Source organism: Sorex fumeus, unplaced genomic scaffold (assembly GCF_029834395.1).
Source record: "Sorex fumeus unplaced genomic scaffold, SorFum_2.1 ptg000058l, whole genome shotgun sequence".
NCBI classification, from domain to species: domain Eukaryota; kingdom Metazoa; phylum Chordata; class Mammalia; order Eulipotyphla; family Soricidae; genus Sorex; species Sorex fumeus.
In genome coordinates this window covers 25,076,605-25,103,593 of record NW_026606115.1, presented here as the reverse complement: position 1 = coordinate 25,103,593, position 26,989 = coordinate 25,076,605, and the positions used below count along the sequence as shown (strand labels likewise).

The 26,989-nt window shown below is 44.1% G+C and overlaps 1 protein-coding gene across 2 annotated transcripts in view; it reads left to right on the top strand.

Annotated features, from left to right (window-relative positions):
* Positions 1-11,655, top strand: part of LAMP2 (lysosomal associated membrane protein 2) — a 53,565-nt gene extending 41,910 nt beyond the window's left edge. Inside the window, exon 9 of one of the 2 annotated variants that reach the window (XM_056125735.1) lies at positions 10,665-11,655. In XM_056125735.1, the coding sequence (XP_055981710.1) occupies positions 10,665-10,807 (143 nt within the window). In that variant the 3' untranslated portion in view covers positions 10,808-11,655. Of the gene's footprint in view, positions 1-6,261; positions 7,135-10,664 lie in introns of those variants that run through there. The other variant, XM_056125734.1, reaches the window with a different exon arrangement.
* Positions 11,656-26,989: the final 15,334 nt, after the last annotated feature.

Genomic DNA, 26,989 nt, shown 5'->3' with positions numbered 1-26,989 from the left:
AGTTTGGCCCCTATAAAAAAAATTAAGAAAATTTCATTAGCCATGCTACTTTAAACACACAAATACAATTTTCCTTTCCCCGGGAATGTCTTCAGTATGATCTCAAGTGTACATTATTAATCAGCTAGATCAGGTCAGGATGACTTACGGATGGAATTTTTTTCTTCAGGGTATGATCTATGAAAATGTCTATTTTACTAGAATTTATTTCTGTTGCCTAAAGAATTTTTAAAGCTTCAATTCATAGAATCAATAGTTATTATACATTAGTACTTCACATACTAATTGAGAGCATTTTAAGTAAGTGACAGCATCTGGAAAGATCTTGGTATTAGCGGAATTGCCTTTTTGATCTACTCTGGGAATATTTGTCTTATATGAAAGCCTTATTGGCAGTATTTATGAAAGTCATTTCAGTACTAGGTCAAATACCCAATTTGGGAAAGAGAGGACGATGAATCTGTTGCCAGAAGAAGAAATTAATGATTAAAAAACACATAGTCAGTTCAAGGCCTAATACTTAATGGCACATGTCACCTGCTGGTTTCTCTGCTGGGTGGTAATTTGGGAGATTGAAGGGGAAGAATTAACTGGGCCCACAAGTCACATCTGGCACCATCAGCTATCTGGGTTTTTAACAGAACAAGAAACAAGTCTAAAAGATCATTGAGCTTGCAGCCAAAGTCGATGTCATAAAGTCCACTCTCAGGATTGCATCTTGTTCCCAGTTAATGCCCCCGAGGCCAGCAAAAAACCTGGCACATTTCTTAATTGCAAGTACCATCAGAATTGCCTTGCAGCCTATTCATTCTTTTTTTGACACAATTCTAATAAGCTTAATTATCTGATTTATCCATCCCTGGAAGATTGCAAGGGAGGAGAACTAGGGCAAAAAGAGGCCAGGGAATGGAAAACAAAAGAGGTGGCCCAGCAGTTAGCGCTTTCTTCCCTCTCTGCAAATGAATCTCCTTGCTCCTCTCCAGATAGAGTAGATTTTCTTGTCCTCGTCAATGCGTCTGGATTCCTATCTGATCTAGAAAGCCGTATACCATTTACCATTTTCAATCGATTAATGCTTATAATGCTGATGGCTCATCAATGTTCATGGCTCATTACCTCCTGATAAGCATATACTAATATTCTTTCTCGACCTAATATTCCCATCTACTACTCCCCTCCCCTTCTATGTTGTGTACATCTTTCATCACAAGATTTTTTGGGGGGGCCAGGATAGGGGTGGGTTTGGGCCAACTTGTCTATGCTCAGCGCTTACTCCTGGGTATGTGCTCAGGGATTACTCCTGGGAATTGAACCTGGGACAGTTGTGTGTGGAGCAGGCACCTTACCCATGTTAGTATCTCTTCTGCCCTCTGATCTCAAGTTTTTATCTTCTAACCAATCTCTTCCCAGTCATTCATAAGCCGCAGATTTATTTATTTGCTTTTTGGGTAATACCCAGCGATGTTCAGGGGTTATTCCTGGCTCTGCACTCAGGAATTACTCGTGGTGGTGCTGGGAAGACCATATGGGATGCCAGGGATCAAATCTGGGTCAGTTGCGTGCAAGGCAAATGCCCTACCATAGCGCTGTGCTGTCGCTCCGGCCCTCGCATATTTTTTAAACTAAAAAAATTTTTTTTATTGAATCACTGTGAGAGAGTCCCTTACAAAGCTGTTCATGGTTAGGTTTCAGTCATATGTGTTCCAACACCCATCCCTCCACCAGTGTACATTCCCCAGCTCCAGCGTCCCCAGTTTCCACCCCCAGTCTGCCTCCGTGGCAGGTGCCTCTCTCTCTCTCTCTCTCTCTCTCTCTGTGTGTCTGTCTGTCTCTCTCTCTTTGCCCCCTCACTCCCCATCCCCTCTGGGTTTTTTTTCTTTCTTTTTGGGTCACACCCGGCGATGCACAGGGTCATGCACTCAGGAATTACTCCTGGCGGTGCTTGGGGGACCATATGGGATGCTGGAAATCAAACCTGTATCAGCCGCGTGCAAGGCAAACCCCCTACCCACTGTGCTATTGCTCCAGCTCTTCGCCCCATTGTGATTTTAAACCTGCAGAATTTGACACATACTCCCCAGACCCTCCCAACTGGAAGATTCAATGGACATTTCTTAGATTTCTTAAACATCTTACACTATTCTCCCAAACTTGGTGAAACTGTTTTCTTCCTTAGCTTCTGTGGTACCATTTTTTAGTGGTGCCAGGAATCAAACCCTGGGCTTCACAAGTGCAAGATATTTGTACTACCACTGAACCACATTACTAGCCTGTTTGGGTTTTTTTTCCCGTTGGTAGCGGCCGGGACAGATTTCTGCCCTGTTGCTTAGGGAATGTTCCTGGTTTTCTGCTATGGAGTGACCCCTGGTAGTGCTCAGAGGACCATATGTAGCACTGGAGATAAAACTGGTGTCAGCTACATGCAAGGCAAATGCCTTAGTTCCTATGACTATGTTTCTAACCCAGTTTTGTTGGGGCTACACCTGGTAGCTTGGGGTGTTGCTCCTGGGACATGTTCCTTAGCCCATTAAATTTTTACCTCAGTATGGTACTTTATTTTTACCTTCATTCTTCCTGCACCTTTGCCGTTCCCAAGGGTTTGCCCTTGCCCTCTTTTTTTTTTCTTTTTGGGTCATACCTGGTGATGCCCAGGGGTTACTCTTGGCTCTGTAATCAGGAGTTACTCCTAGCGGTGCTCAGGGGACCATATGGGATGCTGGGAATCGAACTAGGGTCAGCTGCATGCAAGGCAAATGCCCTACCTGCTGTGCTATCTCTCCAGCCCCACCCTTGCCCTCTTTAATGCACTTCTGTTGCTAAAAATCCTTGTTCATGTCAGTGCTGGGGTGTGGCTCAGTGGCTTTGCCTCACTTGTATGTGTGAGGTATTGCATTTGAATTCTCACACCAAAAAATAAAACAAATTCTTGTTACTCGCATTTGGTTGGGACAAGGACTTTAAGCAGCAGATCCTAGACTGAATATTCCTTTTTCTACAATTTTCTGCTCCACTCTCCCTCTAAAATTCCACCTCAATATAACTAAATAAACCTGAAATGCATGTGTTGTTCTTTTCTGTATCCTGATGATAAATAACGCTAGTAAGTATCTACATGATTACTCATGTGGAATTGGAAACTATGCTGTTACCTTCCACCACACTCCCACATGCGTCCTGATATGATCACCAGTCTGTCCCTTCTGCATAAGCATTTTGTTAACCACTGTAGCACTGTATTGTAGCACTGTCCTCCCGATATTCATTCATTCACTCGAGCGGGCACCAGTAATGTCTCCATTGTGAGACTTGTTACTGTGTTTGGCATATCCATTATGCCACGGGGAGCTTGCCAGGCTCTGCCGTGTGGGCAAGATACTCTCGGGAGCTTGCCGGACTCTCCAAGAGGGGCGGAGGAATTGAACCCGGGTTGGCCGCATACAAGGCAAACACCCTAACTGCTGTGTTATTGCTCCATTAACCCATTAACCACTGTAAGACTGTATTATTGATCATCTGGACTCTAGCAATTTAGGCATCTCCTAATCGTTCTTCCAGTATTGCATCTGACGTAACTTACGAAACACTACTGAAATCCTGCTGCCCTTTTGCAGGGAGAAGGGTGGGGCCACATTTGGTGGTGCTAGGAGGCACCTCCAGACTGAGGTTTGTGTCCAGTGCTGCTCAGGGGACTGTGCAGTGCCTGGCTTCACCCAGGACTTCGCTATACAAAGCATGTACTCCATCCCTTTGAGCTCTCTCCTTAGAAACTTGCACTTTATCTTGGCTGTCAATCTAAGACCAAACTACCTAGCATGTCCAATGCCTCTGTGAACTGATCCTCAGGTCCTTCCCCACATCTTTTCTAGCTTAGAGTGTCTCTTGGTCCTTCACTCTAGATCTGCAAACCTGCTTGTATTTCCTCTGAGGGAAAGTTTCAAGTTTTCATATTCCAATTTCCTGGTATGGGTGCTCCCAAACAGTGCTCAGGCCCAGGGTTTGGAGGGGGTGGTGATGGTGTGGAGAGCAGGATCGCTTCCTGCTAATTCTTGGGCTACCTATTCAGTGTGAAGACCTGAATTTGCAGTGCTTGGAGGACCATATTGTGCCAGGGATCAAACCAGGGTCAGCTTCATGCAAGGCAAGTATCTTAACCCCTGTACTAGCTCTCTGATTCACCAATTTTGAAGCAGTGACGGGGGCACAGCTAGCTGTGCTCAGTCTTACTCCTGACTCTACTCAGGAATCACTCCTTGTGGGGCTCAAGGGATCAGGCCTGGGTCAGCTGCGTTCAAGGCAAGTGCCCTAACCACACCGTACTATCTCTTGGGCCGAGCTGCACCTTTCTTGGTAGTTCTTATTAAACTGAACTTTTTTATTTTTGCTTTTTGGGTCACACCTGGCAATGCACTGGGGTTGCTCCTGGCTCATGCACTCAGGAATTACTCCTGGCGGTGCTCAGGGGACCATATAGGATGCTGGGAATTGAACCCGGGTCGACCGCGTGCAAGGAAAATGCCCTACCGGCTGTGCTATCGCTCCAGCCCCTCATTAAACTCAACTTAAAGCAAATGCTTAATGCAATTAGTGCCAATTTCTGTCTTTGCCCACTACTACGTGACCCCAGACTTGCTCCTTGTTGACTTTGCTTATTTATTTGTTTTTGGATTTTGGTTCTTGAGCCGCCACGAATAGGGCTTATTCCTTGCTTTGCACTCAGGCATCATTCCTGGTAGGGCTTCAGAAACCCTATGAGTTGCCAGGGATCAAGCACATGTAGGTCATATGCAAGGCAAATGCCCTACCTGCTGCACTATAATATCACTACAGCCCCTCTGTTGATTGATTGTCTGCTTTGATGGTTCCTTTGATTCAGGTCAGTAATACTTATCAGTTTGTGGTGTTCCTCGCACTGCCTTCTGCAACAACACAGTTGATCATCTGAAGGTCACAGCCTGTTCATCACAGAAAGTCTGATTATATTTGCCCATTCACTTCTGTTTTTGTGAAAAAACACTCCTATTCATATGTATGTGCACACATGTATCTCAGGCACTGTGATTTATAGCACTGTTCATAATATAACATTCTAATACCACACCTTCCACCAGATTGTCCCCCCATTCATCCTACCCCCAACCCTATCTACACCAATATTAAGGTCAGTTCTATAGAACAGGCTATTTTTGGCTATTTGTTATTCCCTTACTCTGTGTGTCTTTTTTTTCTTTTGCTTTTTTGGGTCACACCCGGCGATGATCAGGGGTTACTGCTGGCTCTGTACTCTGGAATTACTCCTGGCATTGCGCAGGGGACCATATGGGATGCTGCGAATCAAACCTGTGTCGGCCGCGTGCAAGGCAAACACCCTACCTGCTGTGCTATCACTCCAGCCCCTATGTGTCTTTATATCCCACATATGACCACATATGAGAGAGATTATTCTGTATCTGTCCCTCTTTTCCTGACTGACTTCATTCAGCATGATACTCCAGATCCATTATCATAGCAACAAATTGCATGATTTCATTTTGTCTTGTAGAATTCCATATATTCCATTGTTTCTTTATTCAGTCATCTGATCTTAGACACATTGGGTTGTGTTTATATCCTGTTGTCTTCTTTCAAAGAAGACAATGAAGTCCGTGATCATTTTCAGTCTCTTTTATCCCAAACATCTGCCATTGGGGGGGGAATAATTAAAAATGCATGATTTGATTATTTGGAAGATTGCTTCTGTGGAGTGTGTGATTTGCTAGTCGTGAATGCTAAGAACTCGCTACCTTGGTGTTAAAGATATGTATGTGTTGGGAAGTGTAGGTTTTAACTTAAAATATACAAGGCCAGAGAGATAGATAGTATAGAAGGCAGGATGCTTGCCTTGCATGCAGTCTACCTGGGTTTGATCTCCGGCATCCCATATCCCCAAGTTCTGCCAGAGTGATCCTTGAGCATAGAGCCAGGAGTAAGCCCTGAGCACTACTGAGTGTGCCCTCCCTAAAAAACAAAAAAATAAAACAAAATGTACAGAAACTGGCGGGATAGTATAGTGGGGAAGGTGCTTACCTTACATACAGCATGCCCAAGTTCAACCCCCAGCACCATCTAGGGTCCCTAGAATGCCACTAGGAGTGACCCCTCAACACAGCGCCAGGTGTAAACTCTGAATACCATCAGGTGTGGCCCCCAAACAAAACCTTAATATGTATGGATATGAAATTGTGTCACTGTTTATGTTCTCAATTGTCCTTTCTCCACATCTAGCTCAAGACTGCAATGCAGATGATGACAACTTCCTTGTGGTCATAGCGGTGGCAGCAGTTTTGGCAGGAGTGCTTAGCCTAGTGTTGCTCGCTTACTTGATTGCTTTTAGGCGCCATCACTCTGGATATGAGCATTTTTAGAATCTGATCCACACTCTAATTGCTTATATACAAATACGTGCCGACACCGAAGATTTTTCTTGCCTGTTTTGCAACACTTGGCTCCTTAAGATTGATGTGTGGAAACTTGAATTCTTGAATCAGTTCTACTTTGGGTAGATACATCTTTAGAAATAAAAATGTTTAGCTTTCATATGCTCAAATTTCTTTAAATGTTGTATTTACTGATCCTGAAGACAAACACCACAAAGAACACAAGGGGGGCAGGGAGGTAGTTCACAGGGCTAGAATGCAGGCTCTGCATGCAGAAGCCCAGGCTCCATCACCTGCATCTCACATTATCCACCTTTCCCAGCATGGCCAGCGATGACCCTCAAAAACTGCTGGGTGTACCCCCCCTCCAAAAAAAAAACCCATATCTGTTTGCAATGTTTGAAGTCATATATTAAGAAACTGGCCAAATTATAATCCTAACACTTGTAATGGCTTTTATAAGGATGAATTATATGTTTGTCTCATGATGGAATTAATAAATAGTGTTTTACTGCCAATGTTCCGTTTCACTAAGAGCTATCCTCATTAAAACTTTGCAGTGCCTTCGCATATAGTGTACTACATAAATATGGATGTGGCATTAAGTACCCATCAGATCTACTTAAACTTGGTTTTCAGTTTGGTGTCCTCAGCCATTAGTATTTTTTAGGTTATGTGACTTTTGCTGATTGCCTTGAGATCAGGTTAAGGATGATGTCAGCATCTCAAGCTTGTGATTTTTTTCCTAGGTAAAAACAAAATGCAAACAAGAAACAGGCCCAAGAGGCCACTGCTGCCTTTAAACTGAACTTCAGAGTGGGAGTGTTTAAAAGTTAGTTTCTTTTCAGCAACATAGTCTGTACATTTTGTGTTTGGTCTCAGTGATTGGTGTTTTCCTTCCTCTGTGTTTCCTCTTTGGAGGCCTGATTAGCATTGAAAGATAGAAATAGGGTCTGGAGCGATAGTACAGTGGGTCGGTTGTTTGCCTTGTATGTGGCCGACCCGGGTTCAATTCTCAGCATCCCATATGATCCCCTGAGCACCGCCAGAAGTAATTCCTGAGTGCAAAGCCAGGAGTAACCCCTGCACATCATCGGGTGTGTCCCCCAAAAAGCAAAAATAAATAAATGTTAAAAAAAAGAAAGAAATATTCTGTGAACTAATTAGGACAGACTGTTGTGTTTGTTTACCTCATCTTGTTGATCTCTAGAGCATTAATATCTATTTAGTGTTGTCGTTTGAAATGTAAGCTAAAGCAAGCTCAGATGGGAGGTTGCAGAGCCTAGCAACTCGGCTCTGGCTTCTTCAGGGCAGTCCTTGCTGGGTAGAGCAGAGCTGGGGGTATGCAGAAAAGCAGTTGACATAAATATGAGCGTGCTAATTGGCCCCTATAACGTGGAGCGTGCACATTCCACGTGCAGCCCAGAGGTTGAATATGTAGAGAAATAAAAAGGAAATACGTTCAATAGACATGAAGATATGCATTAAAGTGATTATTTTATTAACTCATTCTATGTCTGTATTGGCTTGTTCAGAATTTCTGTCACCCATTGATTACAGCAACTCGGTTCCAACTCTCCATCTCACAAGGCAAAATAGAGTAACTTGGTTCTATAAAGGCTCATGACGTTGGTGAAGTTCATATTACAGACGCAGAACCTTAGTAACTGTTCTTGTTCTTTTTTGACTGACAAAAGGACAAGAAAAGGAAACATTGAAATGCGAGTAAAATGCAAGGTGTGACAGTCATCAGGCAGAACACCACATTTTCTTCATTGCATTGGACTTATCCTGGAAATGACCCTTAATGGTACTCAGGCTCTTGCCTTGACAGAAAGGAATGTCGTTTCACTGAGGTTTTGTATCTAGTTGGTAAAAGAAAATGTTAGCATTTTGATAAAATTGCCCTAATGCAAACTAGTCACTCAATCTAGTCACTAGTTCAAGTTCCTTTTAATTTTCCTTTCAATAAATATCCCATAATACCAATGTGGCTTCATTTTCAAAAAGTATTGAATATTAGTGTTAACGGAAATGAGACACTTCTATTTGGATCTTCATTAGCTATTCGGTTATTTTTTTTGCTTTTGTTCCACTCCTGGTTTCAGGTTTTACTCCTGGCTCAGTGCTCAGGGATCATTCCTGCTAGTGCTCAAGGGGATATTCTATGGTATCTGAGATTGAACCAGGGTCAGACACATGCAAGATAGGTGCCATAGCCACTGTACTATCTGGACCATCTCTCTGGCATGTTTGCTATTTTGAAACTGATACCTTGGCTGGCATCGCACACATGTCACAAGAAGATGAGTGCTTGCTACCTATCTGATGTGCATTGGATGCCTTACTATGTTTGAGCCTTAAGTACTTTATTATTAGTTATTATTGTTTATTATTATTAGTCTTTTTTGTGGGGAGGAGATCTCTCCAGCAGTGCTCAGGAGGTCCCACCTGCAGTTTTACGCCAATCCAGCAGGCAGTTCACTGCAAGGGTCTGAGGATGCAGTGCAGCTTAGGTCCTGTGATTATCACCTGGAAACTCCAGGGCTGCACCCAGCGATAGTCTGAAAACCATGTGGTGCTGGAAATTGAACCCAGATCAGGTGAAAGCTAAGCATGCCCCATTAACAACTGTACTATCTTCTTATCCCTCATTCAAAAATAGTTTTTTTTAATGTGAAGCAAGAACATTTATATTGAATCTTTTTAGAAAGATGTGAGGGGAGAGAGAGCAGACAAAGTACATGCTCAAGAAAGTATACAGGCTTCTCCAGAGTGGAAGTAAGCAAAGAAGCATAGAGACCAGCAAGCGAGATACATGTTCAAGAAAGAACATGGGCCTGAAGAGCAAGTCCTGCCCCTTTTTTCTTATATTATAGTGAGTACTTTATTAAATTTAATCTTTCCAGTGTTAAATAATAAGGTACAAAACCTGACAGTATATGTCTCTTATATAAAAATAGTACAGATGAAATAATAGAATTTATTAAACATAGTTATAACCATGATTCCATCCCTTGACATTTGTGAACTATTTTGTGACATGGATAAAGATATCATGCTTATCAGACTTATGAATTAAGCTATGTAAAGAAACAGAATGATGATTTACAAAATGTCCCCGGACTAGAAGGAAATGCTAGTAGAACAAGATAAAAATTAATGAGGATGCACAAAGAGTTCTGTACTTGGGACACAATAAAGAACTGCACTAAGGGGGCTGGAGCAATAGTACAGCAGGTAGAGCATTTGCCTTGCATGCGGCTGGCCCAGGTTTGAGTCCCATCATCCCATATGGTCCCCTGAGCACTGCCAGGAGTAATTCCTGAGTGCAAAGCCAGGAGTAACCCCTGTGCATTGCCAGATATGACCCAAAAAGCCAAAAAAAAAAAAAAACCAAAAAACCACCAAGGAAGATGCAGCTACACTTAATAAAATTAGATTCTAGGGGTTTCCTGCTCTTTTTTAGAGTTCAGAAAAATGGGGCCCATTTGAAATTCCTTGATTGGGGTGTTTAGCCACTCAATGGGAGTCCACACTCGCAGTCAGCATCACAGCAGTCACTGTCCCCATCTGTATCACAAGTGCACTGCCGCCCTGCTGGAATTATGGGCTTCTCTTCTAGGTCACTGCGTAGCTAAAAATAATCATATGTAACCCTACAGTCACCCTCATGCCTGGGTGGAAAAAAATTAGACTGCTTTTTCTTGATCTTAAGGTCATCAATTACATTTTATGAAAATTCTGATTTGTATTGCGATGATGGCTGTGGCTGGGGAGAAAGGGAGTGGGGGAGGATGTGCAGAGAGTGGTTTAAAGTGGAGCTGATGGCATTTTTCCTTGGGCGGAATTGGGGAGGGGGGTTCCTGGGTGGCGGGGTGGGGGGGGGGGCGGCGACGGGAGGCGGAATTAGACCATGAAACAGAACTCTCCCCATATTAGGAAAGCACTAATTCTATATTTTGGACCATTTCCCGCTTCTTCTCCCCCCGCCCCCCCCCCCCCCCCCCCCATTAACTTTGGCTTTTTGCACTGAGGAACTGGGTGTGATTTGAGAGGAATTTATAATGAGGGTTGGTTGCTTAGCAATCTCTGGGTGGTTCCCGAGAAAATAAGAAAGGGAGGGGGGAGTGCTATACAGTGCTAACTTGAGTCCACTTTCAAAATGCTCGTTTGTTGTCTGTTGGCTCTGCTCAACTGCACTCCTTACTAATTTCCTTTCCTTGCTTTCTGTCTCTTCTTTTCTAACAGCTGAAGAATGTTCTGCTGACTCTGACCTCAACTTTCTTATTCCTGTTGCTGTGGGTGTAGTCTTGGGTTTCCTTATAATTGTTGTGTTTATCTCTTATATGATTGGAAGAAGGAAAAGTCGTACTGGCTATCAGTCTGTGTAATCAATTTAAGCTGGTGCATTTTTTTGGGGTTTGTTTTTGCCATCAGAAATTATGTTTCCATTGGCTAAAGCCTGGATATGCTGTGCAATCGATTAAGACTTGCAGACTAACCTCAGGCGGCTAGTAGATACAGCGTGATGAGCACTTCTTTAAGGAAAAGATCTATTAGGGTCAGTTTCTTACGTATTTCCTCTCTTTTTCTCCCTTGGTTAATATGTAATTATGAGAAAAACATGTTTTTAGTAATAATGCTGTTAAGCCACTGGCTTCAGTGATGAAAACATTTCACCCTACCCATGATTTTATTTCACCCATTTCAGAAAATGAGCCCAAGAACCTGGTAAATTTATTTTTGTTGATGGCAGACATAAAATTTAGTGCCTAATAAGACTTCCTTCCTCACCTCCTAATCAGGATGATTTAAGTCTGTGTTTCTCTGTTGGTTAAAAAAAGAAGAAAAAAATGGCAGCGTGATGTTGTGTCTAATATCAAAAGTCTGGCTGTGGCTACTATTTTTTTAGCAAGACATTTTTCCCCATCCCCTTCTGGAATTTGAAATACATTGATTATCTCACAGTTGATATTTATGCTGAAGGATGAAGTAAAATATTTGACATTGTATTAAGGTGTTGATCTAGAAGAAATTCTGCTTCTTTTGATTAGGATTTAGAATGTTTTTTTTTCTTCCTTAGAGCCTTAACTTGTTCCAAAGTTAATCCCTCCTCTGCTACACACACACACACACACACACACACACACACACACACACAGACACACACACAAATTCTCTATACTTTTGTGCCTCCTGCTCTCTCCTTTCTCTATATGATTAAATTCTAATAGACATACATGTATTATGTGTGTGTGTGTATGTATATATATACCTTTTTTGCTGTACCAGGGATCAAACCCAAAGTCTCACACATTCAATGCAAATGCTTTGCCCTGAGCTTCATCTCTGGTTTCTAATTGATACACAGATGTGTGTATATATTTTGGAGAGGGACTTGGGTCACACCTGGTGGTGCTCAAGGGCTACTCCTGGCTCTGTGCTCGGAGGTCGCTCCCCAGTGCTCAGGGGACCATGTGGTGCTGGGGATTGAACACAAGCCTCCCCACAGCATGCACTCAGTGAGCCGTCTCCCCAGTCCCCCTCATTGATTTTTATATATGTATATATAATCTGTTGATTTCTTTTTTTATCCAGTGTTAACTCTAAAAACTAAAAGTGTTATCTCTCAGAGGACTGCCTAGCCAGAGCTGGACAGGGATAGATGGTCTCTAAACATGTCAGTCTTGATGTAGACATTTCCCTGCATGGATTGCCCCTGCACTGGCTTTTGGTAGAGGTTTTAGAGAGAGCTCAAGTCAGGCATCTGCTTTATTAGCAAAGCTTTAGAGTTGGCCTTTAATTATTTTTGTGAGGCTCGAATGGTTAGTTGTTTTGCACACCTGTTCTCACCATAAAGTAGATTTTTACTTTAGTGTCCTGTTTTATGTATCTCTCTGTAACTGAAGACAAAAGTTTCCAGAGATCTGCCTTCTCTTCAAAAATGTTCCTAGCATCCAAAACAAAACAACAAAAAAATTGAGCCCAAACCTTAAATAAAGTTAGTTTGTTATTCAGTTCAAGGATTAACTGTCCCCATCTACCTCTCAGCCCAGAGCAGATGCTTGCATGGTGTTTGTGGCCATTGACAGGTGCCAGAACATTTTGTCAATAAGTGGAATGAGAACATTTTGTTTCATCAAGACAGTCCATCGCATCTTTACTCTTTTATCCATATTGTATCTCAAAAGCCTATATTCCAAACTGGAGTAGAAAAATCAGCTTGTTCAATTCCATCTCCTTCACAACTCCAACTCTGACTTGCAGATTCAAGTCTCTAGTTGCTAAGTACAAAGAGAATACTTCCTTTACAATAGTTAATTTGCAGTGTGGTCCCAATGAGACCACTAGGAAGAATACTAGCGTCAAGAAATATTTTCGAGATGATGGTCAAGAAGCCAGATGATTAAAATCAGTATGTGACCTTGATGGGTCTCTGAATTGGAAATTCAGATTGATTCAGTACAAACATTTCATTTCCAAGTGGTCTCGGTCTTTTGGGTCAGAGACTAATAAGACTTATTCTTCATTAGGCATCATGTTTTTTTCTTAGGCAATTAGCAAACTTGTATTTAATTGTTGGGGAGAATTAAGATTAAAATATGAAATATTAACAATATTAAGAAAAAAGCTGTTTCAACTCCAATAAAATGCAGGAAACCCCAAAATCTATGAAATGAATGTCCAGTGACCTTTCTTCTCTGGTTCATTTTTATGTGAATACAACAATGCATCACACAGTAGGACTCTGAACACCTAAATAATTGTTTCTCACCTAATTATCTGTGGAAGAAGTGATGCTAAATGCTACCTACAAGTTCGAATCTAGTCAATCAATACCTGAAAAAATAAAGCCTTCAGTGGTACTCCTGTTTGATCTGCTGTGTGTGATTTTTTTAGATCAATGGAAAAATAATAAAGATCATGCCATCCATATTACTATGGATTATTTTTTGGTGGTGGGGAAGGGCTTCCAAGGGGTGCTTAAGAGGCCGGGGGACTACTCAGTCAACAGTCAACAGGCTACTCAGTCAACGTAGCCTGTGTTTCAATCCAAGAGCCTGAGGATGTGGTACTTCTTGGGCCCTGGTGGTGTTGGGGGGGATACCTTGACCAGCCTGCCAGTACTGGGGACCTCCAGGGATGCACCTGTTGATGCTCTGGAGACCAGTTGGAATCAAACTCCTTCATACTGTATAAAGAAGTTGGGGCATATATGCACAGTACAATACTACGCAGCTGTAAAAGAAGATGAAACCATGCATGGATAGTGGTGGAACTTCATGGGCAATTTGGTAGTGGTATGTATAACTTTACATCAGTACCATAAACTTTAGCACTTCTTATTGTAACCATGTTACCTAAAATATAATAAAAGTTGATGAAATTGGTACCACTACCTAAAATATACATAAATAAAAAGCCAATCTTTTTAAAGTTCAGTGCGTACTCTCTGAATGCTAGAACTGCCTTTAAAACTTGGGAAAATGGTTAATTTGTCTTTATATTTCTAGGATGGGATCTTTCCATTTCTGGAGTCCTGGTAGAGACAGCTTTCAGCCATACTCAGCAGTGCTCAAGGGCTGTTCCTGGCTCTGTGCTCAAGAGTGCCTGCTGGGGATCAAACAGGGGTCAGCTGCATGTGAGGCAGTTTGCCTCCTAATCTATCTCTCTTTCCGGCTTTAAAATATAACTGATGGGCTGGAGTTATAGCACAGTGGGTTGGGTGTTTGCCCTGCACGCAACTGACCTAGATTCAATCTCTGGTATCCCATATAGTCCACCGAGCACTGGCAGGAGTGATTCCTGAGTGCAAAGCCAGGAGTAACCGCTGAGCATTGCCAGGTGTGACCCAAAAAGCAAAAAAAAAAAGTGATACAGAGGATCAAGTGCCAGGCTTTACACTTGGTCAGGCATGCACTCTTCAACTGACCTGCGTTCTTAGTCTTTTGTTTTTAATTGAGGTAAGGTTGGTTTCCGGCAATATATGTATATTATCATAAAGTTCACATCTCTTTAGACATAGCCATACCACACATACTACCAAAATACAAAGGTCAGAGAGCCGGGCCTTTGTTTGACTATCTGTATTTTTGTGTTTTTTTTAACTAGTTTATTCATTTTATTATTTTTTTACTTTTTTTCCCCATTTTTTATAATTTTATTTATTGAATCACCGTGAGAGCAGTTACAAAGCTTTCGGGTCTAAGTCTCAGTCATACAATGAAACACTCGCACCTTCACCAGTGCCCATTTTCCACCCCCAACAACCCCAATATACCCCCATCCCACGCCTTCCCCAACCTGTGGGGCAGATGATTTCAATATTTCTCCCTACTTTGATCACATTCAATATTTTGACACCAGACCCACTATTTGAGATTTTACCCCAACACTCAGATCTGAAAAGGCAACAGTAGACAATTTGTTTTCTATTGCTGGTTAATGAATAACATGATGTCGCATGGCTGCAGAAGTGGCCTCACGATTTTGAAATTCTGAAATTTTAACAATTCTGGAGGGATTTCTGCCAAAACCTTTTGGGTTCCGAGATTTGCTCCTGAGTCTCTGGGATCATGGCCGTTAAGCAGCTTGATCAGGACCCAGAGAGGCTGTTCGTGGGCGATGACTTGGGGTCTCGTTGGGGTGGGGAGGACAGGACTGGTCCACCCCCATCCCGTGAGGCCCCAAATGTCTCGTCCCTGTGGGCCCAAACCTGACTGTCCAATGGCCTCTGGGGGAAGACGGCCACCGAGCCGCCAGGGGGAAGCAGGCGGAGGGACAACACCCTTTCCCCCCTGGGGTGGCCCGGCTACAGTAACCTACTGCGGGATCCGGCCGCATTTCTGCCCAAAGCCATTAGGTTTTGAGATTTGTTTCTGAGTCTCTGGGATCTTAGCCGTTAAGCAGCTTGATCAGGAGCCAGAGAGGCCGTTTGTGGGTGATGACTTGGGGTCTCGTTGGGACGGGGAGGACAGGACTGGCTCCACCCCCATCCCATGAGGCCCTGCATGTCTCGTCACTGTGGGCCCAAACCTGACTGTCCGGTGTCCCCTGGAGGATGGCGGCCACCAGCCGCCAGGTGGAACAAGCCAAGGCACAAAACCTATTCCCACCTGGGTTGGCCCAGCACCGGTAACCTACTGCAGTGACAGGACACATTTCTGCCAAAAGCCACTGGGTTTCGAGATTTGTTTCTGAGTCTCTGGGATCATGGTCATTAAGCAGTCCAATCAGAAACCAGAGAGGCCATGCCTTTAATTATATAGTTGAGCCAGAGGTGGTTTGTGGGTGTGTTTCCCACATACCTAACTTTTGGCCATTTACTTTCTTGATAAACTTTGCCTCAAGTTTTTGGGGTCTGGCCAAAGGCACAGCAGCAATTTGGGGGTATCTGGAAGTCTGAAAATGCCATCGGGCTGCTGATGCACTCGCCTCACAGGTACAGATTGACCTGCTGGCGGCACCATACACCCTTTTTTAATTTTTATTAGTGAAACACCATGAGCTACATTTGTAGACTTACATATTTTTGTGCTTGGGTTTCAATTATACACTGATCGAGTACCCATCCCTTCACCAGTGCCCATTTTCCACCACCACAGATCCCAGTATCCCTCCCCCGCCCACCATCTCCCCCATCCCACCTTGCCTCTGTGGCAGGGCATTCCCTTTTGTTTTCTCTCTCTCCTTTTGGGTGCTGTGGTGTGTGTTTGGTTTTGTTTTGGGACCATACCCAGTGATCCTTGGGAATCATTCCCATTAGTGCTGGGGTAGGGGGCGTGTAGTTCCTGGAATTGAATCCTGAACTTCTGCACTGTGCTTCTGAAGTGTGAGCCATCTTCCCAACCCCAACTCTCTATTTTAATGGCAGTGTAAAATCAAGTACTTTTGTATCAAGAGGTATGAACAACGTACTGGAAACATCTTGGCATGCAGTGACATTTCGGGTAAGAAAAAAATGTGGTTTTATGTCACAGTTACCAAGCCGTGTGTTTCACGCAGATTCTTTCAGTTATTTTTTTAAAAAATATGTTAAGTTTCAGAGAGATAGTAGAGCGAGTAAGATACTTCCCTTGCTCACAGTCAACCCTGTTCAGTCCCCACCTCCACATATGGTCCCCTAAGTACTGCCAGGAATAAGCCCTGAACATAGCCAGGTGTGGTGCCCAAGCCCCCCAAATTGTTCTTTCATTAAGACAACAATTTTACTGAAAAAAGTCATTCCCAGAGAGAGAGAGCTCTGTTTACTTATTTTCAAGAGCATACAAGATTGGATTTAATGACAGTCACTGACAGTTCTTTATTTTCAATAAGAAATGAACAATGAGAAAGGTGTTTCTTTGCAGCTGCATAGCTTAACCGCATAGCTTAACCACGTAGCTTAACCACGTAGCTTAACCGCGTAGCTTAACACTGGCTCAGTGAAATAAGCCAGAAGAAAGACAAATGCTGCACGATCTCATGTTGTATATAGAGAAAACTAACAGACCAGTAAATGGAATAAAGCAAAAGTAAACTTTGGCACTATGAGCCCCTCTCATGGTTTCGAGGAGGAGAGGGAAGGTGGCAAATTGAACCAAAGTGGGCGAGTTTATATGCAGGTTATTTCATTTAACCCTCAGGCCTAAGCTCTTGTACAGTATCATTCTATTTGCAGTGTGGCAACTGAGGCTTGAGTTGGTTCCTTTTGGGGGTGGGATGGGGGCGATGTTGCACCACACCCAAGGTGATTAGGGACTAGTCCTGCCTCGACTCAGGACTGACCGCTGTTGGTGTTAAGGAAACCAAATGTGCTGGAGACTGAACCAACAGCCACATGCAAGGTAAAAGTAAGTAAAGTAAAGGCCCTCCCGTTGATCATCGATTTGCTCGAGCGGGCCCAGTAATGTCTCCATTGGAGACTTTGTTGTTACTGTGTCTGGCATATCGAATACGTCACGGGGAGCTTGCCAGGCTCTGCTGTGCGGGCGAGGCAAGGCAAACGCCCTACCGCTGTGCTATCGCTCCAGCCCACATGCAAGGTAAGTGCCCTTATACTATCTCTCGGGCCCTCAAGTTAGTTCTTTGAACCGAAGTCACATAGGAAGTGTCAGCCAACATGGAAAGCATGCTCCACCTTCAAAGACCACGGACCGGGGCTAGAGAGATAGAACAGAGCTTAAAGGCACTTGCCTTTATATCCTCCTGACCCCTACTTGTATTCCTGAAACCACATATGGTCCCCCTGACCACTACCAGGAATCACTTCTGAACACCACTGGGTACACCACAACCAGCACCATCCCCCAATAAATAAAAATAAAGACCTTGGTCTCAAACCACAGCACAACCGTGGCATCAAAGAAATAAAAGATTTTGGAGCAACATCCATCTTTCATTAAATGGTTATAGAAACTGGACTTCTGTGCTCTTCTAGCTGATAGGTAATCAGCCTCTGAGTAAATGTTCTTTAGTGCTCTTAAAATAACCTGAGTTTGGTCCAGCCCACTGGTGGAGCGGATGTGGCAACCTGCCTTTTGAAAGATCAAACCAAGGCCAGTGTGAGTTAGCCCTCATCAGTAATGTTTACCCTGAATGTCACTTTTTTCCCTGAATGGCCTCATCCAGTTATTCTGATCATGTATCATTATAATTTTGCCCTCCAACTGTTCTGCACCATGAATCATTTTGACTGTGCATTAGTGTGGTTAAGACACTAAATGGAACTGTCTAAATAGAACTGTCTCCTCACTTTCTCCAAATGACTGCCATCTTTGTCCCTCTGCTTTTAAGTGCAGGGTCATCAGGACACTCAACCATCCTTGCTAGCTGCTTCTGAGCCCCCATATTGTGGTTCTTAGGATTCAAGAAATCCTCAGCCACATTACATTTTCCAGTTGTAATTTGCAGTGCTCCTGCTGTATCCTGCACTCCATGCCACTCAGACTCCCCTCCCATTATTCCTCAAAGCCTCTCAGGGTGCCCATTTCCAGACCCAATCCTTTATCTTTCTGTTGTTTGGGGGCTACACTTGGTGATGCTCGGGGGTTACTCCTGGCTCTACATTCAAGAATCACTCCCAGCTTGGGGAACCATATGGGATGCTGGAGATTGAACCCAGGTTGGCCACATGCAAGGCAATTGGACCCAGCTAGGCTGCATGCAAGGCAAACGTCTTACATGCTGTGCTCTCTCTCCAGATCCAACAACCCCCTTGTCTTGTACCTTGAAAACCCTCCCCCCAGCTTTCCTCGTGGCTCACAATTTCATCCGACTCTTTCGCTGAAGGGGAGTTTGGGTCACATCGGTCATTGCTTGGGGACAGCTCCCTGCTCAGTGCTCAGTTGCCGTTTCTTCTGGTGCTCTGGGGACCATGTTTGAACTCAGGCCTCTTGCTTGCAAAGTCTGCATCCCAGCCCATTTCCAGGCCATGCGGGTTTCTCCAAACATTGCTTCAAGAAGTACTCCTTGACTCCTGTCTTCCCTTAACTGTTTTAGTTATTGGAGGTGATTTACCACCATCTGATATGCGATATATATATATATATATATATATATATATATATATATATATATATATGCACACATGTGTGTCTGTGTATCAGTTTTATGGCCCACTGGAAAGAAAATTTCATGAGAGCAGGAATTTTTTTGTGGGGGAGGGAGGAAGTTGGTCTATACCCAGCAGTGCTCAGGGACTATTCCTAGTTCTGTGCTTAGGAGTGGCCCCTGGTAGTGCTGGGGATTGAATTGATGTTGGCTAAAGTGATCACATGCAAGTAAAGTAGCTTACCTGCTATATAATCTCTTTTGTCCCCAGGAGAGCAGTAATTCTTACTGATTGGTACTCTGCCCCATGTCCTAGAACAGTGCCAGCTATGTAGTTCATGCTAAATAAAAATTTACTGAATTTACAAGGAGGAGTCATCTTGTGGAGGTACAGGTATTAAGCACTTACACCTTCTTTAATCAAAACTTAGGTTCCATAAATTGTAGGATCAATATGGTAAATTAAATTGGTTATGGGTGTGGAAAGATGGTTTAAGATACTGAATGCATGCTTTGCATGTGGGAAACCCAGCGTCAATTCTCTGTATGGTCCCCAGAATACCACTGGAAGTGACCTCTGAGCACAAAGTTGGGAGTAGCCCCTGAAAAAAAACAAAAGAACTTTGGGCCTGAGAGGTAGGACAGGGATTAAGGTGGGAGATTTTTGCATCTGGCTGTCCCCAATTTGATCCCTGGAAGCATCAGGAGTGAGTACCGGATAGGAGTAGCCCGTCAGTACTGCTGGGAATGCACCCCCCAAATTGGTTGTGATACTTTGTTGTTGTTGTTGTTGTTTTTGCACCACAACTTGTAGTTCTTAGGCTTATTACTGGTTCTGTGTTCAGGAATTACTCCGGTGGGGCTCAAGGGACCACATGGGGTGTTGGAAATTGAACTTGGGGTGCTGCATGCAAGACAAGTGTCTTACCAGCTGTACTATCGCTCCAGTCATGATTCTGCTTTTAAAAACGTTAAGGTGGGGGGCTGGAGCGATAGATAGTACAGCAGGTAGGGCATTTGCCTTACACACGGCTGACTCGGGTTCGATTCCCAGCATACTGTATGGTCCCTTGAGCACCGCCAGGAGTAATTCCTGAGTGTAAAGCCAGGAGTAACCCCCGTGCATTGCTGGGTGTGACCCCAAAAGAAAACAAAAAAAAGTTAAGGCGACCCTCAAAAGTGTGTATCTTTTTTGGAAAGTGCACATGGAGCAGTGATTGTGAGCTTGCTTCCTGTAGTGCCCAGGGAACTATGTAATGCCAAACCCATCGCACCTACATATAAACCATGTGCTCTAGTCTTTTTGAGTGCTCATATTCTGGGCCCCCAAAGTTTGTATTTTTGGATTGCAATGTGCCAGGCACCATGGAGAGTGTTGTACATGGATTATAACCTCTACCATTAAGCCTTTGATAGCTTCTGGAATTCAACCCCAAGCAGCCAGAGCCAATACCTTTAATTACACTACCTGAATCCTCCTTACAGAAGGACATGCTGGTGTCATTGAAATTCCAAAAAGAAACTCTGCATCGACGGATACTATAATTTTCCAAAGTGGGTAGGGTGTTTGCCTTGGACATGGCTGACCTGGGTTCAATTCCTCTGTCCCTCTCAGAGAGCCTGGCAGGCTACCGAGAGTATCCCGCCCACACAACACTGCCTGGCAAGCTCCCCGTGGTGTATTCGATATGCCACAAACAGTATCAAAAAGTCTCACAATGGAGACATTACTGGTGCCCGCTCTATGTATATATATAAATATATGTATATCTATGTATATATGTATATATATACCTTTTAAGAATTATGTTGGGACAAGAGTGATGGTACAGTGGGTAGGGCATTTGCCTTATACATGGCCAAGCCAGGCTCAATTCCTGGCATCTTCTATGGTCCCTCTAGCACTGCCAGGAGTAATTTCTGAGTGCAGAGCCAGGAATAAGCTCTGAGCATCGCTGGATGTGGCCCCCAAACAAACAAAAAATGTAGCTCAGGCTTGCTCTTCAAGCCCGTGTTGTCCTTTGAACACGTATCTCACTTGCTTGTCTCTATTTCATTGCTTATTTCCACTCTGGAGAAAGCTATGTTCTGTCTTGAACACATACTTCCTCTCTCTCTCCTCTCACATCCTTCTAAGTAAGTTTCATTCAATAAAAACTACCTTGCTTCACAAAAATTATGTAAATCGGGATCTCTTTTTAAAAATATAGGTGTGCAGTGTGGAGAGATATACAAGGAGCATGTTGCCAAACCCCGTTCCATCCCAGGACCACTAGGGGTCATTCCTGATGATAGAGCCAGAAATAGCCCCTGAGCAGTGCTGATTGTGGCCCAATCCTCCACAAAAATGCTAAGTGCCCAAACATGGAAGAAGGAAGTAAAGAGAGACGTAAAGGACTGAGAAGCAAAACCTTAAGGAACAGAAATCCATACAAACTCGGTTAATAAAATGAATGAGTTATAAAGTGGTAAGATGAGTCTCACTGAGCTTAATGTAAGGAAGGATGTCTGGAACTCAAAGAAATGGAGTTAAAAACGAAGCCTCAAGCAGTCACACTCACATCCCACAGACTCTGCATGTAAAGAGCCCAGCTTCACAGCTTCATGACTAATCTCAGAAAACTTGCCAAGCAGATGAAATTCACAGTTACGCAGGTTTTCAGGTTCTGGAGGGGGCAGGCTGAGTCTGCCCTCTGTGGCCCCAGGAGCCATATCCTCACCCAGCAGTCCTTGACTTACAGATGGCCCAACTTCATGACTCACCTTGGAAGAGGTACCAAGCTGACAGAACTGTGAGGTACACCAGGCTTCAGGGTGAGTACTCTGGGGCCTTCGCATAGTGGGAGCGGGAAACCTCCTTCCATTCCCCGTACTACCTGGAAGCTTCAGCACCCATACCCACAGCCACTGCTATATAAATGGCTCAATTTCACAGCTTTACAACTAATCTTGGAAGAGATGTCAAGCCAGTGAAACTCACAGGTACACTGGTCTTTGGGCTGAAAGCTCTGGGCCTCCTTGGGAGTGGGACAGGCTGAGAGATCCTTGAGCTCATGGAACACGCGGCTACATCTGTGGCTACGCAATACCTCCAGATTCCACAATATGACAGCCTGGTAGGATCACAGCAAATTAAACGGGAAAGTAGCCTAGAAACCCTAAGCTTAGTAAGTGAAAACAGTAACACAGAAGGGAGACTACAGAGATAGTCCAGAGGGTAGGACTTGCAAGTAACTGACCCAGGTTCGATCCCCTGCACCCCAAATAGTCCCTGAACACTGCCAGTATTAACTCCTGAGTGCAGAGCCAGTAACTTCTGAGCCTCACTGGGTGTGACCCTCTCCTACAAAAAATAACACAGAAGGCTCAAGTAGCAACTAACAGCTAGTAAATCCTCAATGACTTTAAGAACACTATTCTGAGATACAACAGTTTTCACAAATTTTCTTTTACTGAGCTGTCGCTGTCACTGTCCTGTTCATCGATTTGCTCGAGTGGGCACCAGTAACATCTCCATCGTGAGACTTGTTACTATTTTTGGCATACAGCAAAATATGCCACGGGGAGCTTGCCAGGCTCTGCCATGTGGGCAGGATATCTCAGTAGCTTGCCAGGCTCTCCGAGAGAGGAATCGAACCCGGGTCGGCCGTGTGCAAGGCAAACGCCCTACCCACTGTGCTATCACTCCAGCCCTTTACTTTACTGAGCTATTACTTATAATTCCACTCACCATTCTGTTGTAGCTAGCAACATCATGATCACGATCTTCCTGTTGTTCATCGATTGCCTCTAGCAGGCACCGGTAACGATTCCTTCGTCCTAGCCCTGAGAGTCTAAAAAGTGCCACAATCAAGGCTCTTTCAGGGTTAGGAGAATGAGACCCATCATTGTTACTGGTATTTGGCATATTGGGTACGCCACAGGGAGTTTGCCAGATTCTGCCGTGTGGGCAGGTTACGCCATACAAGCCACTATTCCCCTGCTAGGAACCAGACAGCCCCCGCACCCACCCTCCTTGGGCTAGAGGATATTCTAAGGGAGAGCCACAGGAAGGAAACGAGTTTAAAAGGAATCAAGGCTAGAAAAGAGTTGAGAAACATACATACGGAGTATTTTTATGCTCGTGCTAGTGCTGCTAATGCTGTGCTAATGCTGCTAATGCAGTGCTGGGCTAATGCAGTGCTGCTAGTGCTGCTAATGCTAGTGCTGCTGGTATGACTCTGGTGGTCATAGCCCCATAGGCCCTGAGCAACACTGATTTTAGAGCACTAACATCCTAGCATCTAGCCCAGTAAGCCAAGAGTTGCCTGGGAGTGGGCCTTGGGCCCACTGAGCACTGTTTGTGAGGGCCCCTAAAATGTTTTCAGGGGCCATAAGATTGTGGAATGGGTAAGGTGCATGCACCAACCTGGGTTCAATCCCCAACACCACATATGGTCCCCTGAGTCCTGCCAGGACTAAGTCCTAAGCACCACTGGTTATGACCCATAGAGAAAAAAAACAAATGTAGGATTGTATCAGTAGACACAACAGAATCTTTTGGCAAGGTTCAACATCTGCTTATATTAAAAATTCAAAAAAGCAAGGGAGTATAACGATGTAGTAGAGACCACATATGACAAATGCATAGGCAACATGTAACATGCAGGAAAGGGAGAGAAGTGTCTTGTCACTTACCAGAGAAATGCAGAAATCAAATGATGGTATTTTAGCACCTTGAATTAGCAACATAAAATAAATTATTTTGTTTCTGCTAAGGAGGCAGGCTTGGGGGGTTGATGGGAAACTGGGGGCAATGATGGAGGGAAGGTCACACTAGTGGTGGGATTGGTGTTGGAGCATTCAATGCCTGAAACAACTGTATTATGAACAACTTTGTAATCCATGGTGTTTAAAAATATGTAAAATAAAGTTAAATTTTAAATTCTCAATGGAGGGGATGGAGCAATAGCACAGCGAGTAGGTCATTTGTCTTGCACGTGGCCAACCCGGGTTCGATTCCAAGCATCCCATATGGTCCCCTTAGTACCGCCAGTACTAATTCCTGAGTGCAGAGCCAGGAATCACCCCTGTGCAATGCCAGGTGTGACCCAGAAAGCAAAATAATAATAATAATAGTAAATAAATTCTCAATGGAGAGAGAAAACATAATGGCTAGCAGTAAAGTTTAGAAAAATATGAATAATGAGTGATAAGTTGTATGGCAAATGTGTTATGAATATTTAATGAAGTGTTAAGTGGATGCGAGAATAGACTTAACAGATAACATCCATGCACATATGTATATATGTATTCCATATTTGGTAAATATGTTCTTTTCAAGTCAGTGGAGAATGAATGGAATATTAAAAATTATACTGAAATACAGTGAATTACTAGAAATTTATCTGAAGGACAGTGAAACATGAAGAGATAGTAGGGGTTAAGGCATTGGATTTGCATGACCAGGATAGTACAGGGGTTAAGGTGCTTCATATTTGCAATCAGATAGAACAGGGAGTTAAGACACTGGATCAGCCCTCACTTTGACCCCCAGTACTGCATATGGTTCCCTGAGCACTATCAAGGCTCAATCCTGAGAAAAAAGCCCAGAGTAGACCCTAAGCATCACTGGGGTGTGGCTCCAAGCCCCCACCTCCTAAAAATGATGAAACAGGGACAGAGAGATGGCTCAAAAAGGCTGAGCACATGCTTTGCATGCAGGAGTCCCAGGTTCATTCCCTGGCACCACATGGTCCTGTGAGCATTGCCAGGAGTGACTGGTGAATTTCCAAAACCAAAATAAAGAGATAAAGTCTCTTTGTATTAATGTGTCCTCCTGCATTAGAACCTCCTGTTCCCCCTCCCACTCCCCCTGGTCACACTTATCCGAGGGAAGAGAGCAAACTTGTGGCGGGGATCATTTCTGGTCTCTGACCCATCTCAGTCCTTCTTCAAATTCAGGTAGTTGTGGTTGGTGAAACAATACAGCAGGTAGGGCACTTACTTTGCTTGAGTCCCACCCAGGTTTGATCCTCAGCACCGCAAAGGGTCTTAAGCCCTGCCAAAAGTGATCCTTGAGCTGAACTGGAGAAATTCCTGAGCACAGTAAGCGGTGGCCCCAAACCTAAAAGGCAGGTAGCCAATCCTATGGGATTATCCATAGAAGGCAATAGTGCCTTGTGGGTCAGAAAAGCAACAGAAATATTTCTTCTCAGAGACAAGGTCTCGTGGAAGTTGCTTCTTTTTTTTTTCTTCTTGGGTCACACCCAGCAATGTTCAGGGTTTACTCCTGGCTTTGCACTCAGGAATTACTCCTGGCGGTGCTTGGGGGACCATATCGAACCTGGGTCGGTCGCATGCAAGGCAAATGCCCTACTCATTGTGCTATCGTTCCGCCCCCTTGGGGAATTGCTTCTTGGTGCAGACAGAATCTGAACCGAAGGCAATAGGGTGATCTGCTTAGACAGAAGACCCCTCTCACCTCAACTTTTTTTTTTTTTTTACTTTTTTTGGGTCACACCCGGTGATGCACAGGGGTTACTCCTGGCTCATGGACTCAGGAATTTCTCTTGGCAGTGCTCGGGGGACCATAAGGGATGCTGGGAATTGAACCGGGTCGGCCGCAAGCAAGACAAACACCTTACCCGCTATGCTATCGCTCCAGCCCCCAACCTCAGCTCTTATGTGTCTGAAACCCAGGAACAGCAGAGACGGCTCAGAGAGACCATATAGACTGACATTGGTGAAGATGGCAGGGGCAAGCACAAAGGTATTAAAGACACCACCTCTTGGTGTCTTTAGACATTCTTGGGAAACTCTTGGGGGGAGTTTCCCGAGAATGTCTAAGAGTGAAATCGAACCTCTTCCTTCTCCTCAGTGGAAAAGAGGGAAGAAACTGAACTATTTAATTTTTGGTTGGGGCCACACCTGGTGATCCTCTGGAGTTGCTTCCCCAGTCATGCTTGGGAGACCATGTGGTGCCAGGGATGGAACCTGGGTATCCTGCCTGCAAAGTCTGTGCTCCAGTCCTTTGGGACAATTCTCTGGTCCAAAAGGATGATTGGAAGACTGGAGAGGTAGTACACAGGGTAAGGTACTTGCCTTGCCTGTGTCCAACATGCACTTGATCCCTGGTACCCCGTAGGGTTCTCCAAACCCTTCTAGGAGTGATTCCTGAGCAAACAGCCAGAGGTAAGTCCTGAGCACAGGTGAGCATGGCCCCCAGACCTCAAAAATAAAAGAGGCAGGTTAAAACTGCTATGTCTGAACAAAGCAGCCCCCAAGAGATACTGAAGACAACAGATAAATTCAACACTCTTTTATTATTGGTTAGAAACAGAATAAAGGATAATGGAGTGGTAATCTTCTGGGTAATCTCAAGGACAACTCTTCATGTAACTTCCAACCCTCTGGGCTCCACCTGTGAGGAAAAACACCAAACAGAAAAGAAGGGCAACAGGGACAGTCTGCAGAGGCTGAGGGTTGGAAAGTGTAGCCAACACTCTTCAGCCAGCTGAGAAGACAGTCACACCTCTCAAGGGAGGAAAAACAGAAAACCTTGGTTGTACTTTTGTTGTGCTGCTTTCCTGCTCTTTGCCACTACTTGTTTGGCTTGTGTGGAATATAATGTGATGACCAGTTTAATTCAAGTCTTTCCAGGAGATTCCCTTTGTTGTGGCCTCCAGAACTGGGAGAAATGGTTCTTAGCATTACTCAAAACAGGTTTACCCCTAGCAAGCCACATCAGGCGAAGAACACCCTCATGGGATGTCATTCTAACACCGACTAGGGACTCTACTGTCAAATAAGCAAACTCACTCCATTGACTTACAAAGTATGTATCTGACTTTCTAACAGAATTGCTGTTCCTAACACAGAATAGACAATCAATAACAACCAACACACGGAAAAACAAAAGGCAACACACTCAGTGACACTTAAAATTGGAACACTGCCCTTCCCCACCCTCCTTTGAATTTTTTGTCTGTCTCTTCTCTCCTCACCCTCACCCCACAGAAGGACAGAGCACTAAGCAACTAATAAAACTTTCTGAGAAGAAC